Source organism: Dipodomys spectabilis, unplaced genomic scaffold, assembly GCF_019054845.1.
Source record: "Dipodomys spectabilis isolate Male_0828 unplaced genomic scaffold, ASM1905484v1 ptg000725l, whole genome shotgun sequence".
In the NCBI taxonomy this organism is placed as follows: domain Eukaryota; kingdom Metazoa; phylum Chordata; class Mammalia; order Rodentia; family Heteromyidae; genus Dipodomys; species Dipodomys spectabilis.
In genome coordinates, this window is record NW_024871402.1 from 199,015 (window position 1) to 218,272 (window position 19,258).

At 43.8% G+C, this 19,258-nt stretch overlaps 1 protein-coding gene across 7 annotated transcripts in view; it reads right to left on the minus strand.

The window, feature by feature from the left end:
• The window catches only part of Ep400 (E1A binding protein p400), a 110,910-nt gene that overhangs the window by 75,721 nt on the left and 15,931 nt on the right, over positions 1-19,258 (minus strand). For 4 of the 7 annotated variants that reach the window (XM_042672550.1, XM_042672552.1, XM_042672547.1 and 1 more), the window contains 6 exons: positions 9,555-9,645; positions 7,664-7,771; positions 6,791-7,176; positions 4,132-4,425; positions 1,740-1,925; positions 946-1,086 (listed from right to left, as the gene is read on the minus strand). In XM_042672550.1, coding sequence (XP_042528484.1) covers positions 946-1,086; positions 1,740-1,925; positions 4,132-4,425; positions 6,791-7,176; positions 7,664-7,771; positions 9,555-9,645 — 1,206 coding nt within the window. The remainder of the gene's footprint in view (positions 1-945; positions 1,087-1,739; positions 1,926-4,131; positions 4,426-6,790; positions 7,177-7,663; positions 7,772-9,554; positions 9,646-19,258) is intronic. The other 3 variants (XM_042672549.1, XM_042672548.1, XM_042672551.1) reach the window with 2 other exon arrangements.

Consider the following 19,258-nt stretch of genomic DNA (forward strand, 5'->3'; position numbering starts at 1 on the left):
AAAACGGTTAGGATGAGCCATTCTTGCCTTTGTGTTTCTCTTTGTGCCTAGAAACAAGGTCCAGTTGCAACTGTAGCTTTGAGATGAGAAAACTATGGCAAATCTTCTCCAGGTAATTCTTGGTGTGAATGGCTTTGAAAGCAGTTTTCCTCGGGATAGCTGCTTGCTAGCATGCTAGTCCACACACATTCTTGCTTCCTTTATGTTTTTGGTCAGTTGTGGGGCTTGAACTCTGGGCCTGGGCCCTGTCCCTTAGCTCTTCAGCTCAAGGCTAGCCCTCTACCACTTGAGCCACAGTGCCACTTCCAGATTTTTCTGCTTATATGGTGCTGAGGAGTTGAACCCAGGGCCTCATGCATGCGAGGCAAGCGCTCTACCACTTAGCCACCGTCCCAGCACTCTTGCTCCCTTTATTAAAAACTTTTTTTTTTAATTAATCTTACGACCAAATAGAATTTGTTTGTTTGTTTGTTTTTGGGTCCAGTTGTGGGGCCTGAACTCTGGGCCTGGGTGCTGTCCCTCAGCTCTTCAGCTCAAGGCTAGCGCTCTACCATTTGAGCCACAGCGCCACTTCCAGCTTTTTTCTTTTTGCTTATGTGGTGCTGAGGAATCGAACCCAGGGCCTCAGGCATGGAAGGCAAGCTCTCTACCACTAAGCCAACTTCCCAGCCCTGACCAAACAGAATTTGGGCAAGATATAGTTAGATACACAAATAAATGGAGAAGCCAGGTGCTGATGGCTCACACCTGTAATCCGAGTTACTCAGGAGGCAGCCAACTCATCCTAACTCAAACAACAAGAGGCAAGTAGGCAGGAGGACTCATACCTTACATTTCCTAAGGGCAGTATCTTCTCTTGCTATCAAGGTTCTGTCCAGAGGCACTCAGAATCCCAGCTCAGACCCACTCTGATTTTAATGATCCCACTGAAATTCCACAATTTACCTGCTCAATGTTTGACCAAAAATATTCTATTTCTCGGGCAGTTGAGGCAGCAATACGTCTTAATCTGTTCTGCTCTTCTTTCTTCCCTCTTTCTTCACGAAGCTTCTTTTCCTCATGATGACGTGCTACTGTTCTAACGAGCTAGTAAAGCAAAGTTTAAGAATTTTATGTTGTACTCTACGTCTTGCCAGGAGATGTAAATTTTAAGGCAGGTTCAAGTCACATATGAGGCAGGTGGCACAATCCTAATTCCAGGCCTTGGAAGACTGAGGCAGGAGTACCCCAAGTTGAAGGCCAGATAGAGCTACATATAAAGACTCTGCCAATCAAACAATAAAGCAAGCACAGTCAATTTAATATCAGAAAGTTCCTCCTACTCTCTTTAGGTGTACTAGAACAAACAGTGGTACAAACAAAAACCATCATCTTTTGATGTCTAATTTTTCTAGAAAGCATTATTCTACTAATTAGACACATTTTTCTCACATATATATTATACTGCATTACATTTTTTTTCCAGTTTCACATGTGACCTTACTCAACACAGATCAGCAGCAAGTTTAATAGGTCAGAGTATTTTACTGCATTAAAGCAGCAAAACTTACTAAGTTTTGTTGGACTGGGGTGTCACTTTTTTTGTGTGCTGGTCCTGGAACTTGAACTCAGGCCTTATGCAGTGTCCTTGAGGTTTTCTGTGCTCAAAGCTAGCATTCTACCACTTGAGCCACAGATCACAGATCTAAATCTCAACTACCACCACCAATGGACACAGCACAGTGCTGTGACAAATCTACCTTCTTAGCAGCAGCCAGCTTCCATCTCCGCTCTTGGGCAAAGTCTGTAGCCATCCACTGCATCTCCTCTAGCAGGTAGTCCCAGTGAGATTTAGGGCGTGGGGCCTCCTGCAATTTTGGCAGTCGCCTTAAGGACCACAATCCTTCTTTCCTTAAATCTGCTATTCGTTGATGGATCTGGTTTTCCTGTAAGAAACATACCACCAGGGTGGGAGGAGAGTCAGCATATTATTATTGTTCCTATAATTAATAACCCAATTTGTGTGTGTGTGTGTGTGTGCACGTGTGTGTGCCAGTATTGGGGTTTGAACTAAGGGCCACTTGCTTTCACTAGGCTTTTTCACTTAAGGCAGGTGCTTTATCACTTAAGCCACATCTCTATTCCCAATTTTTTGCTGGTTAATCTGGTATAAGAGTTTCACAAACTTTGGATCCTCATATCTTAGCCTCCTGAGTAGGTAGGATTGCAAGTGTGAACCACTAGTGAATGCCCAGATCAGATTTTGAAATCTTATGGTGTGAAAAGCTCAGTTAGAAAGGTGTTAAGAGGAGAAAGACCTCAAGGAGGTCACAGCTTAAGATGAGCTTTGTATAACAGCTAAAGGAGAGCACAGTAGAATAAGTGTGACTCTCACAGAAGGCTCAGGGAAGCCAGACAGCAATCCTTCTCAATGTCTAAGAAGCAAAATAAAACTGGGCTGGGAGGTCAAAGCTTACCTAGCATGTAGGAGACCCTGTATTTATTCAATCCCCAACACATTATTATTATTTTTTGTTGGTCGTGAGGCTTGAACTCTGGGTTTGGGCGCTGTCCCTGTGCTCTTCAGCTCAAGGCGACCACTCTACCACTTGAGCCACAGCGTCACTTCCAGTTTTCTAATGGTTTATTGGAGATAGAAGGCTCACAGACTTTCGTGCCTGGGTGGGCTTTGAACCGCAATCCTCAGACCTCAGCCTCCTGAGTAGCTAGGATTACAGGCGTGAGCCACCGGCGCCCAGCCAACACTTATTTTTTTTTTTTTAAAGATCCAATGTTTAGGGGTGGAGGTGTGGCTCAGTGGTAAGACTACCTGCTTAGCAAGCACAAAGCCCTGAGTTCAAGCTCCAGTATTGAAAAAAAAAAAAAAAAATTAAGCCGAGCGCCAATGGCTCACATCTGTAATCTTAGCTATTCATGAGGCTGAGATCTGAGGATCACAGTTCAAAGCCAGATCTGGTAAGAAAGACCATGAGACTCTTATCTCCAATAAAGCACCAGAAAACCAGAAGTGGCATTGTGGCTCAAGTGGTAGAGCGCTAGCCTTGAGCTGAAGAGTGCAGTGACAGCGTTCAAGCCTCAGGACCATCAACAACCCCCCAGAAAAAGAAAGCAAGACCCAATGTTTTGGGGTTTTTTGTGGGTCCGGTCATGGGGCCTGAACTCTGGGCCTGGGCGCTGTCCCCCAGCTCTTCAGCTCAAGGCTAGCACTCTACCACTTGAGCCATAGCGCCACTTCCGGCTTTTTTCTTTTTTGCTTATGTGGTGCTGAGGAATCAAACCCAGGGCCTCATGCATGCAAGGCAAGCGCTCTACCACTGAGCCACCTTCCCAGCCCAAGACCCAATAGTTTTAACAAAGTATTTACAATACAATAGCTGGGATTTTGTTGAAAATAATTGGGAAAAGGAAGAAATCAAGGAAGGCTTGGCTATGTCCTGACCAATATGCTATATACTGACCAATAAGCAAGACAGTGAGATTTTCACATATGTCTTTCAAATCTCTGATGAAGCTGAGCAAAAGACTGTAAGTATACTCCCAGCCCCACTTGTGGCTGTTGGAAAGTAGCCCAAGATGGCCAATGTGTCCTGAGGAAAAGACTCCTCATATGAGTCTGCTTCTATCAGAGGAGGTTGCACCACATGGTTTAGTCATGCTTTCTAAAGATCATAAACCACATTCAATTGTTCTTACAACTAGGTATTCAGTTTTAAATTAGCACATACTAAAAAACAAAAAACAAAAGTTGGGTCCCCGTTGCTCTCAGCTACTCAGGAAGGTGAGATCTGGAGGTTTTTGTAGCCAGCCAAGCAGAAAAGTCCTTGAGATTCCATTTCCAAAATAGCAAACAAAAGTCAGACAGGAGGCGTGGCTTATGTGATAGAATGACAGCTGAGCACACAAGCTGAGTGAGGACAAAGCCTTGAGTTTAAACCCAGCATTGGGGGACGGAGGGGGGGAGGAAGGTGCATCATAAACTAGATTATGCACTTGCAATCACAGTTATTTTCTAGGCAAAGGCAAGAGGGTCACCTGAACTCTGGAACTGAAAACTAGCCTGAGCAACAAAGCCAATAGTAAACAGTCAACAAAAACCTGGAATACATTTTATACTTGCTTGGGCATAATTACCAGTGTTATCTGCTCTGCCAGCTTATCCTGAGAACTGTCCTGAGATGAGGCAGCGTTCTGAGCAGGGCTCTGTGGCTTCGGGGGGGCTGGCACCGCAGCCCCTGGAGAACGAGAAGTGGCAGGAGACAGTGCTTTGCTAGTGGCTGAGGAGGGTCTGTTCACTGGTGAAGACCGTGCAGGCAAAGGCCCCGGGCCTGAGCCACTCACGGGTGTGAGAGATGAGGAAGAAGAAGCAGGCAGAGACCGCTGGCAGGGCTGGACAGAGTCCAGGGGAAGCCTGGTTGATGCCACTGCCTAGCACACAGAAGACAAATGAAACAAGATCAAAACAAAGCTTCATGACATCCACAGTGCCCAAACACCAGAGCACTCAGATGACAGAGGCCAACACACCCAGTGCCTTCCTCTTCATAGCAACACATGCTCACAAAGGCCCATTACAGCCACAACTAAGAAACAAACTTGAGGAGGTCTCCAAATGTCACCCTGCCTTACTTCCAGAAACCCTAACAAGAGTGCTCACAGCAAACTGTATCTTCAATATTATGTTAAGACCTCAAGGAAACTTTATTTTTTTCTTTTTTGCATCTTCCAGCTTTTTCTCGACTTTAAAATTTAATCACATAAGCTTTTTTTGCTAATCGAAAATACCACATGATCATCTTATATCTTTTCTTAGAGGAGAAAATTCCAAGTCATCTCTTGTGGCAGGCTACCAGGGTGGAAAATCCCCTACACTGTCCAGGGCCAAGCTTACAAAACTTAAGATGCTTCCAACTGTTCTTACAAGATGGAGTAAAATCCTCTCAGGATCCCTGCTCAAGATTACAGCTCCACCACTTGAGCCACATCTCCACTTTCAGCTTTTGGTCTCACAGACTTTCTTGTCTGGGCTGGCTTCAAACTAATTCTCAGATTTCAGCCTCTTAAACAGCTTAGAATTACAGGCATAAAACACTGACATCCTGCTGCTTTGTTTCTTTTTGTTTGTTTTGCTCTGATTTTGGTGCTTCAACTCAGAGTCTGGGTACTGTATTTGAGCTTTTTTTGCTCAGGGATAGCACTCTGCCACTTGAGCCACCCCTCCACTTCCAGTTTTTGTTTTGTTTTGTTTTTTAGTTTATTGAAGATAAGCATCCCATAGACATTCTTGCACAGGCTGACTTCAAACCGTAATCCTCAGATCTCAGCCTTCTGAGTAGCTAGGATTACAGCGCCTGGCTGCTACATTTCTTAATCGTGATGTTCGTGTTGCTGAGTAGCAGAGCCACTTAAGCCACTCTGCAACCTCCTCCCCCCCTCCCCTTTTAACAAACGTCCCAGCTGGATTTTGAGTTTAACTTCATTGCAATCTATCGCTAAGTCTCAAGTATTCTGGACTGGTGGCAAAAGTTATTAGTAGCTACTGCTTATTAATCACCTGTGGAGTGAGTTGTGAGGAATTAGTTTATTTTCTTTCTGCAGTAACTATGAAGTACCCTCTATTATCCCATTTTACTGATGAAAAAGCACAGGCCAGAAAGGCTCATTGCAAGGTACCAGTAACCATAGCTACTCAAGAGGCTAAGATGTGAGGACTGCCCAGGCAGGAAAGTCCTTAAGACCACCAAAAAGCCAGAAATGAAGCTATGGTTCAAGTGGTAGAGTGCTAACTTTCAAATTTTATAGCTCAGGGGCAGTGTCAGCCCCTAAGCTCAAGCCCCTAAACTCATTTAATAAATGAAATAATAAATATTAAGAGTTTTCAGTGAAGTCTGAGAGAACAAGAGAATCAAGGTGTGTTTCTGGAAAATGCTCTTCCCACTCCCATGCTCTCAGTGAGTTGGTGCTCATGGGTCCTTAGGAGAACCTCTGGCCAGTTTACTACAAACATTCCCAAGACATATGAACAAAATGATAACTAACTGGGGGAGTAGGGACACTTTAAACACTCAAAATATGTGTTAAGGCTGTATGAGTAATGCCTTATACCAAACCGTGGAGCCTATGGCATCAAAAAACAGGGCAGGGAGGCCCCCATGGAGAATGTGTGACAAATGTTTACAAATATGACTTTGCTCTTGGACAGAGGTAGGATCATTACCATATAACTCAGGCCAGTCCCATGATCTCTTGCAACTGGTAAGTTCAGTGACTACCTGAGATAATGGCCCTTCCGAGTGTGTGTGTCAATGGATGGGTGCTCCCGTACCAAGAGCAGCAGTAGTCATGGGTTCAACTACTTTAATGGCTATAATTCAGTCAAAAAATTTACATTTCAACCCAAGCACCAATGGCTCATACTAGTAATCCTAAGTACTCAGAAGGCTGAGATCTAAGAATCATGGTTCAAAGCCAGTCCGGGCAGGAAAGTCCATGAGAATCTTATTTCCAATAAACTACCAAAATGCCGGAAGAGGAGTTGTAACTCAAGTGCAAAAAAAAAAGCTCAGGGATAGCATCCAGACCCTAACTTCAAATTCCAGGACTGGCAAAAAACAAATTATGTTCCAACTGCTAAATTAACCAACTACTCTCATAGGCCAATGAGGTTCTCTGAAGCATATACAGTTAGTATAGTGAGCCACCTGCCAATTACACAGACCACAAGCCACCTTTGCACACCACTTCCCTCTGCTTGCATATCTAACTTGTAACCAAACAGCAAAGGCCTCAGTACCTGTGTCTGAGATGAAAGCTGAGATGCCTGCATCTGTGCCTTCCCAGGCACTGGAACATGGAGAGCTGGCTGTGTAGGCTGTGGAGGAGGAACAGGGAGCTGGCTGGTTGCAGGAGCAGAGAGAGGGACATTCGGCTGCTGAGTCTTCACGGGGATTTGGAGTTGAGTCTGAGCCTCCACCACCTGCGATTGCTGTGAAAACTGCAGAGTGGAAGAGAGGGCTGCAGCAGGAACACTAGCTGGGGGCAGCCTCGTGGGCAGCTGTGGTGGTGGAGTGTGCAAGCTGGCGGCATTCTGCACAGGAGGCCCAGTGGAAGGGTCGTATTGCTGCTGGCTCTGCTTCTGCCCAGTGTGCTGTACAGCCTGAGGGGTGGGGGGCATCCCTCCTAGGAAGTAAGGAAGAACCCAGAATACTGACTTCAGAGCACGTCAGCTTCCACCAGGTAAGTTCCAAGGGCAACTCACCACCATACTCAAATGGGAGTTAGTGTTCTATCAGACCTAATGTCAGAAGGAGCACACAAAGAAGGAAGGACAGGAGCTCGGCCTTTGCAGGTTAGCAACAAGCAAAACAAGCATCAAATAACCAATCACAGGGCACCCCTACAACAGCAGCAATTAAGAAAATCACAAGTAAAACTGCTAGAAAGCACAATGACAAGGCAAAGTGTGGCTCCCATTAGAATGGCAAGACTGTGTCTCCAGGGGCTTCCTCATCCTGTACTGACCGGGGCACACAGAAATGTCCCCATGTGAGAAATTCACATTAAATATAACCGCTCGACTGCGCAGCCTTGGGCTGGGCTGGTCACAAGGTTTCCATGCACTCCTTCGCTATGAGCTGAGAGCACTGGCTCTGATGCCGGGGCTTACCTTGGACGGTTGGCATTAACTGCTGTAGAGGGACTCCTGCGTTCGCCCCAGGGTGCTGGAAAACTACCCCTGGATGACCCACTTCAAGTCGAGGCCTCTTAGACTGCTCTAGAATAATTTTCAAGAAAGGTGCCATTTCATGTAAAAATAAAATCATACAATGTATAGAAAAACATGTGCAAGTGTTTTCATAATTTAGAAGAGGGAAGCCTTTATATGCCATAAGGAATAAGGGAATTATCTTCATTAAAATGTTGATAGAAGAAAAAGCATAATAAAAAGCCAAAGAATAAGCAACCGAGAGAAACTGCAACACATGACAGACACAGGCTGATTTATTCAACATTCTGACATAGTTTACAAATGAAAAATAAAGTCTCAACAACCATGAGAAAACAGGTACAGAACATGAGCAGTTAGCTGTGAGCAGAGTCACAAATGGCTAACAATTAATGATACTCTGTACCCTTACTTAAAATCAGAGATATCTAAATCTAAACAAAAGATACAATATTCACTGTGGGATCACTGAAGATGAAAGGTTTTATTGAACAAAATAACACATTAAAATGTAAGAGAACCAAGGCTGAATTTGGTGACACATGCCTGGTCCCAGCCAGGCAGGAAGTAAAGACAGGAATACTGTGTTTCAAGGCCAGACAAGGAAAAGTCAGCCCAAGAACCTAGTGAAAACCAAAACTAAAAGCAAAAGGATTGGAGGCATGGTTCAAGTGGTAGAGCATTTGCTAGAAAGTCATGAGGCCCTGAGTTCAATCCCCTAGACCAACAAAAAAGAGAGAAGCAGAAATTTCTGCTGGAAATATAAGTGCCCTGTCCTGAGGAACAGCTGAATGAAGCTACCACCTCACTACTGCACATCCTCTTTGACCTGGCAGTTCATTTCTGGGCTTCCCTTTAGATAATGCTGACAATCATGCCAAGAAAACACTTTTGAGATTAGATATCCAAACCTCTATCAACACCTCAGAGTGACAAATATGCAATAATACTTTCAATAACAAGCAAACACTTGTACTGTCTGACTGCTAAAGAAGGAATCATCCACCCTATGGAATACTTAGAAAGGCAGCCATTAAGGTCCACTTTTTGTTGCTTTGTTTTGTTTGTACTGGTAACTTGGGCTTGAATTCAGGGGCTTGTACTCTTGTTTAGTTTTTTCTGCTCAAGGTTCTATCACTTGAGCCATACTTCCACTTCTGGCTTTTTGCTGGTTAACTGGGGAGAAGAATCTCATGGTTTTCTCTGCCCAGGCTGACTTCAAATCTCAATCCTCAAATCTTAGACTCCTGAGTAGGTAGGATTATAAGAGTAAGCCACCAGCACCTGGTAGCTTATTTTTAATATTTTTAAATATTTTAAAAAATATTTTTAACTTATAAAAATGTGTCACAATTGAACTTTTTTCAGAATGACATGTACTTAACACTTGTACAGGAATAAAATGTCTTTGAGAATCCACAAAGCATGGGTAGTGGTCCCTGTTATGCTGGGGAAGAAGCTGACCACAAGCCAGGGTAGCTTGAAGCTACCTTCTGAACTGCCTCTGTCTCTCACATAAAAATGTGCCATCACATTTATAATTTAAAGAAAATCCAGTTAAAAAAAAAAGCCAACCACTTCAAAAAGCAGATAAATAATGCCAACATTTAATCACAACATAACAATGGTCCATGGAAAATCAAAATGGAATATAACTCATCAAATGAAAAATTTCTAACTTTAATATACAATAACATTCACATCTTTTGTTTTAGCTGATAATCACCAAAAGAAAATTTAATTTTAAAAGTAGAAATTAAGCTTTTAGAAATACATGGCAACTCCATCGCCACTGCCACTATGGCCACTTCCACCTGTGCCCAGGACATACCTGTGGGTGGTACAGCCTGCTGTCTCTTGAATGGGTCAGCCTCCATCACATTGCTAGCCCCTGCCACCAGGCTCCCAGTCAGGGCTTGCTGCTGAAAAACAATGAAAAGTAATGAGATTATAGTCATTTGTGGCATCCTAAGGATGAATATAAACTAAAATTATCAGGATTCCATTTTTATACGAGAAATGTTATCTATCCAATGTCTTTAAATATACACTGTAATATACATTACTTATAATAAATACTTCTATGTACAATAAATACTTTAAGGTTGTAACTTACCTCTGGAGGAAAAAGGGACTTGTAAAAGATGTTATTCGGGTTTTAATGGAATTGCAAATCATTACCTTTAAACACTGAATGACAACAAAAGGGTTAAACTAGGAAACCTTAGGTTTTTTTGATACTGAGTCACAATGCCAATAAAACTTCACACCAAAAAAAAAAGCTCAGTAATTAAAGTTTGTCTTCCTACTGGAAAATGACACTAAAACCCCAATTAACAGCAATCCAACTTGGATCCTGAATCCCCTTGATACTCATATTGTGCTATTAAATGTGCTATTTAAATAAACCAGAAAAAGCCAATCTGAATAGGTGACATGCTACATGCATGGCTTCAACTACTGTACATGATGCTCTGGGAAAAGTAAAACTGGAGAAACAATCAGTTGGTGATTACTAGGAGTTGGGTGGACAGGAGAAATGACCAGGTATAGCACAGGATTTTTAGGGCAGTGAAACTGTCCTATGTGATCATATATATACTGACATTACATATTTATCTAAGCTCATAGCTCACCTAGAGTGAACCCCAGGGTACAGGATGCACTTGTGAAATAATGGAGTGTCAGGCAGGCTGAGTGATAAGCCCTTAGTAGGTGTAGTGATAATAGTTGATGCTTTGTAGTGGCAGAGGATGTGGGAAGTCTCCATACTCTCCTCTCAATTTTGCATTAAGCCACAACTGCTCCAAGACCATTCAATGTTTAAGAAACAGCTTACAAGGGCTGGGAATGTGGTTTAGTGGTAGAGTGCTTGCCTAGCATGCATGAAGACCTGGGTTCAATTCCTCAGTACCACATACACAGCAAAAGCCAGAAGTGGTGCTGTGGCTCAAGTGGTAGAGCACTTGCCTCGAGCTGAACAGAGCAGAGACAATACCTAGGCCCAGAGTTCAAGCCCCAGGACCACCAAAAAAAAAAAAAAAAGACTGGGAGCTGATGGCTCATGCCTATAATCCCAGCTAATCAGGAGGATGAGATCTGAAGATCTCAGTTTGAAGACAACCCAGATAGGTAAGTCTGAAAGACTCTTATCTACAACTAATTAGTAAAAGGCTGGAAGCATAAGTGTGGCTCCCATAGCAAAGAGCCAGACGTGAGGGAAAAAGCTAAGCGACAAGCTGAGGCCTTGATTTCAAGCCCCAGTACAGCATGCATACACTCACACACAAAGGGCCATCCACAAATTGTCCCGTCTAGATATTGGCAGAAGTCCCAGGAAGTTCATCTTTGTTTACATTTTTAAAAGTAACAATTCCCCTTTCTCTGATTTGTTGTCAGGAGCCTGGAGGTTAACATGCAATATTCTGTAAAACAGTTGCCAAGCTAACAATTAATTAAACTTCACTATCTGTGATCAAGATCTGGATTAGCAACAACCCCTTAACATTCAAAACTGAAACTTACTTTAGTACCATAAGGAGAAAACAAAACAAAAATCCTGGAACTACATTTGGGATCTAAATCTAAGGACACTTCCATAACTGAGCAAGATACTCAGTATAGTACAAGTAATTTCTGGTGGAGACAGATTCTATTAATCTGATCTCCTATTTGCCATCTAAGTCTTCCATTTGATTACTGGTAATGCCTATGGTTCAAGAAGCTGACAGTTGGGAGGCTGGGATGTAGCTCAGTGGCAAAGCACTTGCCTAGCAAGTGCAACGTCCTGGGTTCAATCCCCAGTACCAAAAAAGAAAAGACAAAAAAAATCTCAGCCTTTTAGCCAGGCGCTGGTGGCTCACGCCTGTAATCCTAGCTACTCAGGAGGCTGAGATCTGAGGATCGCGGTTCAAAGCCAGCCTGGGCAGGAGAGACCTTGAGACTCCTATCTCCAATAAACCACCAGAAAAACCGTAAGTGGCGCTGTAGCTCAAGTGGTAGAGTGCTCGCCTTGAGCTGAAGAGCTGAGGGACAGTGCCCAGGCCCAGAGTTCAAGCCCCACGACCAACAAAAAAAAAAAAAAAAAAGAAGCTGACAGTTGGACGTGCTGAGACTCACGCCTGTCATCCTAGCTACTCAGGAGACTGAGATCTGAGGATTGCAGTTCAAAGCCAGCCCAGGCAAGAAAATTCATGACACTCTTTATTTCCAATTAACCAGCAAAAACCAGTTACCTTTCTTTAGTAGAGCTATAGCTCATATGGTAGAGCGCTAGTCTTGTGTAGAGCTCAGGGACAGCACTCATGCCCTAAATTCAAGCCCAAAACAGTCTCAGTCTCTGTCAATTCTCTCTCTCTCTCTCTCTCTCTCTCTCTCTCTCTCTCTCTCACACACACACACACACACACACACACACACACACACACACACACACGCTGACTAATAGGAGCCTAAGATCTAAAGATTGAGGTTCAAAGCCTGCCTGGGCAGACAAACCCATAGTAATCTCCAATTAACTAGAACTGGAGGTATACTTCAAATGGTAAAACACTGGCCTTAAGCAAAAAAGCTATTCAAGAGCAAGCAACCAAGTAAACACACACACACACACACACACACACACATACACACACACACACACACACACACACACACATGCACGCACACACGCATGCCAGCCAACGGTACACTGGTAGCTCACGCCTGTAATCCCAACGCTACTCAGGAGACAGATCTGAGGACTACAATTCAAAGCCAGCCTGGGCAGGGAAGTCTGTGAGATGTTTATATGCAATTAACCACTAGAAAGCCTGAAGTGAAGCTGTAGCACAAGTGGTTCACTGCCAGCCTTGAGCAACAAAGCTCGAGGATAGTTCCTAGGCTCTGAGACTCAAGGCCTAAGACCAGCACAAACAAAACACAACAAATAAGGAATAACGTTGTTTGCATTTAATTTTTCTTTTCTTTCTTTCTTTCTTTTTTTTTTTTTTGGTCTGAAAGCAGGACTCAAACTTAGTACCTGATGCTTTGGCTCACTGGCTAGCGCTTTACTTAGCCACGCCTCCAAACCCTTCATTTTAAAATCTGACAAAGTGAACAGCTTAGATTCTGTGAAACAAATATCTTTGTCAAGTTCACCAAAAAAAAAAAAAAAAAAAAAGAGCCGGAGCCAGGTACCAGTGGCTCACAATTGTCATCCTAGCTACTCAGCAGAATGAGATCTGAGGGCCACAGTTTAAAGCCAGCCCAGGTAGGAAAATCCACAAGACACTCATCTCCTATAAACTACCAAAAAAGCTGGAAGTAGAGCTGTGGCTCAAATGGTAGAGCATTAGCCTTGAGCAAAAGAAGCTCAGGGAGACAGTGCCAGTCCCTGAGTTCAAGCCACAGGCCTGGCAGCAAAATAAATAAAAATAAAGGAGCTGGATACCAATGGCTCACACTTATAATCCTAGTGCTCTTCTCTAACTCTGTCCTTCAAACTATGCTGCCAATACAGAGCTATACATATGTTTGCAATGGCCAAGGTTTCATTTATTTCAATGATTACTCAGATGAGTCTGCTATATGAAGATATACAAGCCACTGGTCAAGCTCTGCTGCCAACATGTTTTCTTCTTTGCACTTTAGAACACCAACACGCAGTGACCCAGGGACATCACTACATTTGTTCTAGTGCATAAATACAAGAGCACCTCAAGACAGAGCTGCCAAGTCTCCACCTTAAGATTTATCTTCGCCGGGCGCTGGTGGCTCACGCCTGTAATCCTAGCTACTCAGGAGGCTGAGATCTGAGGATCACGGTTCAAAGCCAGACCGGGCAGGAGAGACCATGAGACTCCTATCTCCAATAAACCACCAGAAAACCGGAAGTGGCGCTGTAGCTCAAGTGGTAGAGCACTCGCCTTGAGCTGAAGAGCTGAGGGACAGCGCCCAGACCCAGAGTTCAAGCCCCACAACCGACAAAAAAAAAAAAAAAAAAGAATTATCTTCAAGGGGCTGGGAAGGTGGCTCAGTGGTAGAGCGCTTGCCTTGCATGCCTGAGGCCCTGGGTTCGATTCCTTAGCACCACATAAGCAAAAAGAAAAAAGCTGGAAGTGGCACTGTGGCTCAAGTGGTAGAACGCTAGCCTTGAGCTGGAGAGTTGAGGGGCAGAGCCCAGGCCCAGAGTTCAGGCCCCACAACCGGACCCCCAAAAAAAAAAAAGATTTATCTTCAGCCAGGAGCTCTCACCTTTAATCCTAGCTACTCAGGAGGCTGAGATCTGAGGATCACGGTTCAAAGCCAGACCGGGTAAGAAAAAGATTTATCTTCAAACTCTAAATTAGAGTAAAAATAGCAGAATCAGATTATTCAGATTGATATTCTTTACAAAAAGGAATCAGGATCCTTGGGAAAATAGCTGATTATGGGGCTGTCTGATTAAAGAAACAGACAAGGGCTGGGAAGATGGCTCAAGTGGTAGAGCGCTAGCCTTGAGCTGAAGAGCTGAGGGACAGCACCCAGGCCCAGAATTCAGGCCCCACGACTGGCAAAAGAAAAAAGAAAAAAAGAAAAGAAAAAAGAAACATAGACAAATCTCCTTTTTTTGGGGGGGGTGGGGGGGGTGGTCCGGTCATGGGGCCTAAACTCTGGGTCTGGGTGCTGTCCCTCAGCTCTTCAGCTCAAGGCTAGCGCTCTACCACTTGAGCCACAGCACCACTTCCAGATTTTTTCTTTTTGCTTATGTGGTGCTGAGGAATCAAACCCAGGGCCTCATGCATGCAAGATAATTGCTCTACCACTGAGCCACCTTCCCAGCCCCTCCTTTTTTTTTTAAAAAGGAAGTACTGGGGATCTGAACTCAGATTTATACTTGTTAGGCAGGTGAACTGAGTTCACACCTCCAGCCCGTTAATTTAGCAAATTTTTAAGGTAGAGTCACACATTTTGTGCTATAGACCTTCCTAAAGTCTCCAATGTAGCTGGCACCTGTACAGGCATGCACCACCATGCCATGCTTATTGAGACAGAGTCTCAGAAACCTTTTTTTTTTTTGCCAGTCCTGGAGCTTGAACTCAGGGCCTGGACATTGTCTCTGAGCTTCTTTTGCTCAAGACTAACACTCTGCCACTTGAGCCATAGCACCACTTCTGGCTTTTTCTGTGTATGTGGTACTGAGAAATCAAACCTAGGGCTTCATGCATGCTAAGCAAGCACTCTACCATCGAGACACCTTCCCAGCCCTCAGACTTTTTTGCCCAAACTGGCCTCCAATTGCAATCTTCTAATGTCTGCCTTCCAAGTAACTAGAAATACAGACTGAATCTTAAGCCAAGATTGGTGGTAAACACCTGTAATCCCAGAACTGGGGAGGCAGAAGCAAGAGGATTTTCAAGTTTGAGACCAGATTGGGCTACATAGTAAAATTCTGTCAAATAAATAAAAGGAAAAAAAAGGAGAGGAGGAGGGAAAATGGGTGGAGAATCTTAAATGTTTTGAGTCATAAAGTAACATGGACATGTCACAAGTACACTAGAGCAGCTTACAGATAACCTGAGTACAGATATAAATGAGAGCACCATGGGAAAGAGCCATAGAGAGGGACTAGGCAGCAGCTGCCTAGCAAGGAGCCATGGGGAAGTTTCAGAGTGAGAAAAGTAGACAACATGTCACCATGTGGGTTACTGGGCAGTTGTCAAAACTTGACACTATAATAAAGGCCAGTGCATTCCCTGTTTATAAAGTACACCTCAATATAAGGCAATTCATCATTTTTACAGACACACAAAGTCAAATTGCAAATGATACCAACAGACACAGAAACTGCATTTGAGGGCTAGGCATTCAAAGAGAGTACTTAGCCTTACCAGAAATCACCTGCCTGAAATGAGTAATCACCTGACTGTGAGTCAGAGAAGAATCCCAGGCTCTGAGGTCACTTCCTGAACCTCCCCGGTCACGCCTCTTACAGACAGACTCTGAGATCACTTCCGTATCTGCTGGGTTCACACCTCCCACTTTTCCCTATATAGTACCATTCAACCATAAGTCTTTTCTTTTCTTTTTTCCCCTTCCCTCTCCACACAGCATTTCCTGTGGCTGGCAGTTTGCTCCTCCCTCCTCCCTCTGCCCCCTCCCCCTCATATAAACTCTTTTTCTGCCTGAACCACGTGGCAGGCCCCTTTGGCCAAACCTTTCATCTGGTATCTAAACTTGGGAGGGGACCGCATCAGGAGTTGCTCGCTGGATCCCCTCTTCAATCGCCTCCTGACCACCCTTCCTCGGACCCAAACTGCCGAAAGCCAAAGAAGCTCCACCTCAGACATCTCACCTTTGCCACGGCTGCCTATGCACCCACCACGCCATCTCCTCCCTATGTCTGGCGAGTGACTCATCTGCGGCACTGTTGTTCAGCCGCTGTTTTTTCAATGTGGTGCCATGCCAAAGGGCTCCTACATCTCCTTGGCTGGTCACTTGAATGGGGAATCTGACTCTCAATCTAAAAGAGACACAGGGGGCTGGGAAGGTGGCTCAAGCAGTAGAGTGCTAGCCTTGAGCTGAAGAGCTGAGGGGCAGTGCCTAGGCCCAGAGTTCAGGCCCCACGACCGGACCCCCCAAAAAAAATTAAAACAAAAAAAAAGAGACTCAGGTGGACAGGGACACCTTCCATCAGTAACCTCTTTAAACTCATCAGACTCCTAGGGTCCCATCAATCTCTCCCAAGCCAAGACACTCCCTTGGGATGTCTTCTTCCTTCTTTATTCTCCTACTGAAGTCAAAATGCCTTATAGGCTAAGAAATCAGTCTTCATGGCCCAAACTTTTGGCTTGTACCCTGGAGTGTGCAATGCAGGCTGGGTCCTGGGGAACCCCCTCTTAAGTTCCTTCTCAAAGCCTAGCTGTTCTGGGCTTGAAACCTGATCTAAAACCAAAAGATACTTCCCCACTTAAAAATCTGGCCTTAGTAACAACTGAATAATTACAATCACTGACCTGAATATAGCACTTGTGACTGCACAATATTGCAAAATTTGGACAGTTTCTGCCAAGGCAATGGTAAATGGTCAGAATCTCCATACGTTCAGGTTTTCTCTGTTCTCCTTGCTCATCCTTCTCTGTCCTCTGTCCCTCTAAGCAAACTCCCTCTGTTGACTTTCAATTCTGTGCCTCCCAGACATTTCCTCTATAAAGACAATTTACCTTTTCTGATAGCAGCTCAGTCTGCCTCTGTATCTCCTCAAGGGCAGCGACACTCTGTTAGTGTGCCCCTTCCTTTCTGCTTGTCTGTCTGTTGGCTTTTGTTGCTTGTTTGCTTGCTTGCTTTTCCTACCCAATAAAGCTCCACCAAGTTTTCTTACCATCATCACTCATCAAGAAATTCACCATCTTGACCACAAGATATGTCACAAGATACCCACCTTTCCACCACCCATCCAGGAAGTGGTCTGTGATGAATTTGTATGCTAATGTCACCACCTGCTACTCAGGTCCTGGAAACTGAGGCCCGCTCATCTAATGTGCTTTGCTAACAAAGATATCTACACATATTCTGTTCTAGGTTATGCAGACCTTGGTTATCTGTTTAAAAAAAAATCTGTTGTTGGCAAAAGTTTGTTTCTTGAGTTTTGTTTTGTATTTTGTTTGGTGTTGCCTGTTTTTCTATCATGCAGTGGCCAAAAATGTCTTTTTGCCACTGGAATTCCAGAAAACTTAACAGCCAATTTTCTTTTTTCTTTAAACCTAAGCATACTTTAAAACTTTTGTGCACATGTTCAAAACAACCTCGTTTTAATACATTAAAAACTGTCATCATGGTGTGATGACAGTTTTGTTGGTCGTGGGGCCTGAACTCTGAGCCTGGGAGCTGTCCCTGAGCTTTTCAGCTCAAGGCTAGCGCTCTACAATTTAAGCCACAGCGCCACTTCCAGCTTTTTCTGCTTATGTGGTGCTGAGGAATCAAACCCAGGGCCTCATGCATGCAAGGCAAGCACTCTACCACTGAGCCACCTTCCCAATCCCCAAAAAAAAGTCTTTTCTACCACACTAAAGTACTTTGGTCTTGAATACTGATATCTTGAGTATTATTTCCTAAAATTATTTTGTTTTTTATTTCAATTGTGTATCTGTGCTGCTCATGACCAGCAACCAAGGTTAAAAATGAGTGATGTTAAACTCCACCTACAAAGAAGGTAATCAGATTTGGGTATTACCAAATGTTCCAAAGGATTATTATCTTGCATAAAGAGGAACTTTAGTTAAAAGGCTTTCCACAGGTTATTTTTAAAATGCAAATTAAAGCAAAGGGAGTGTAAAAAAAAAAAATGGAGAAGTTAGTAAAGAAAGGCTTTGGAAAGGGAATTAAAAATGGCTTCCTTTGGAAACAATAGAATCTGGGCAGTAAGAATTGTCTTAAATATTTGTTTCCAAGTGGAGAAAGGGGAAACTAAGGCTACCTAAGTTCACATATATATTTGTTCATTATGGTCTTTCAAATGAACACCTTTAACTTGAATGCTATTTTTTGCTGTCTACTGTAAGGTTTACAATGGTTTCAATCTAAAGTGCTAAACTGAATTAATCAGTTGCTGTTCCAAATTGAGTTTTTTCATGGCAGATTTTGTCCTCTGTGGCACTTAGTCAAACCCAGAGAGAAATAAATAATTCTTGTGAGTATTTATTGGTCAATTCTCTACTAGTTCCAAGTGAGCCCTACTTAAAAACTGTTTCTATTGATCTCCTTGTTACTTTAATTGGAAGTAAAGGGACAAAGATTTATATGATCTGAGGATCGTGTTTCTAAGCCAGTGCAGGTATAGACTTATCTCTAACTAGCATAATGCTCAGAAGTAGTACTGTGGTAGAGTGCTAGCCTTGAGCAAAAGAGCTCAGGGACAGCGCCCAGGCCCTGAGCTCAAGCCCCATAAACTGACAAGAGATGCCAACAAAGACAAAGCTAGTCTTAGCATGGAGGTATCATAGAGAGGAGTAAAAGGGGTTGGTCTCACATCCTAAACAGAGTCACTGTGCCCTAGCCCTTTCAAAATTAACTAGAGCAAGATCAAAAGAAAAGTTAATAAGCATGCCTAACTAATGTTCATACCTGTCTTTCTTGTAAATGGACAGGAATTTATACTGAGTCTTTGGCTCAGGGCTGTTTGCCTTGGTACCTTCCTAGGTGCCATCCATATTGTATAATCCAGGCACAGAAAGTGTTCAAGCCTCCCATTGGACCCTTAACCACTCCAACCTAGCCCCAGATTCTGACTGCTTATTCTCGCACCCCCCATCCCCCGCCAGTCCTGGGGCTTGAGTTCAGGGCCTGGGTTCTGTCCCTCAGCTCTTCAGCTTAAGGCAAGTGCTCTACCACTTGAGCCACAGCACCATTTCCAGTTTTCTAAGTGGTTTATTGAAGATGAGTCTCACGGACTTTCTTGCCCAGGCTGGCTTTGAACCGTGATCCTCAGATCTCAGCCTCCTGAGTAGCTAGGATTATAGGCGTGAGCCACCGGCACCCAGCCTACTATGTTCTCCCTACCCAGTATCCAAATGTTCA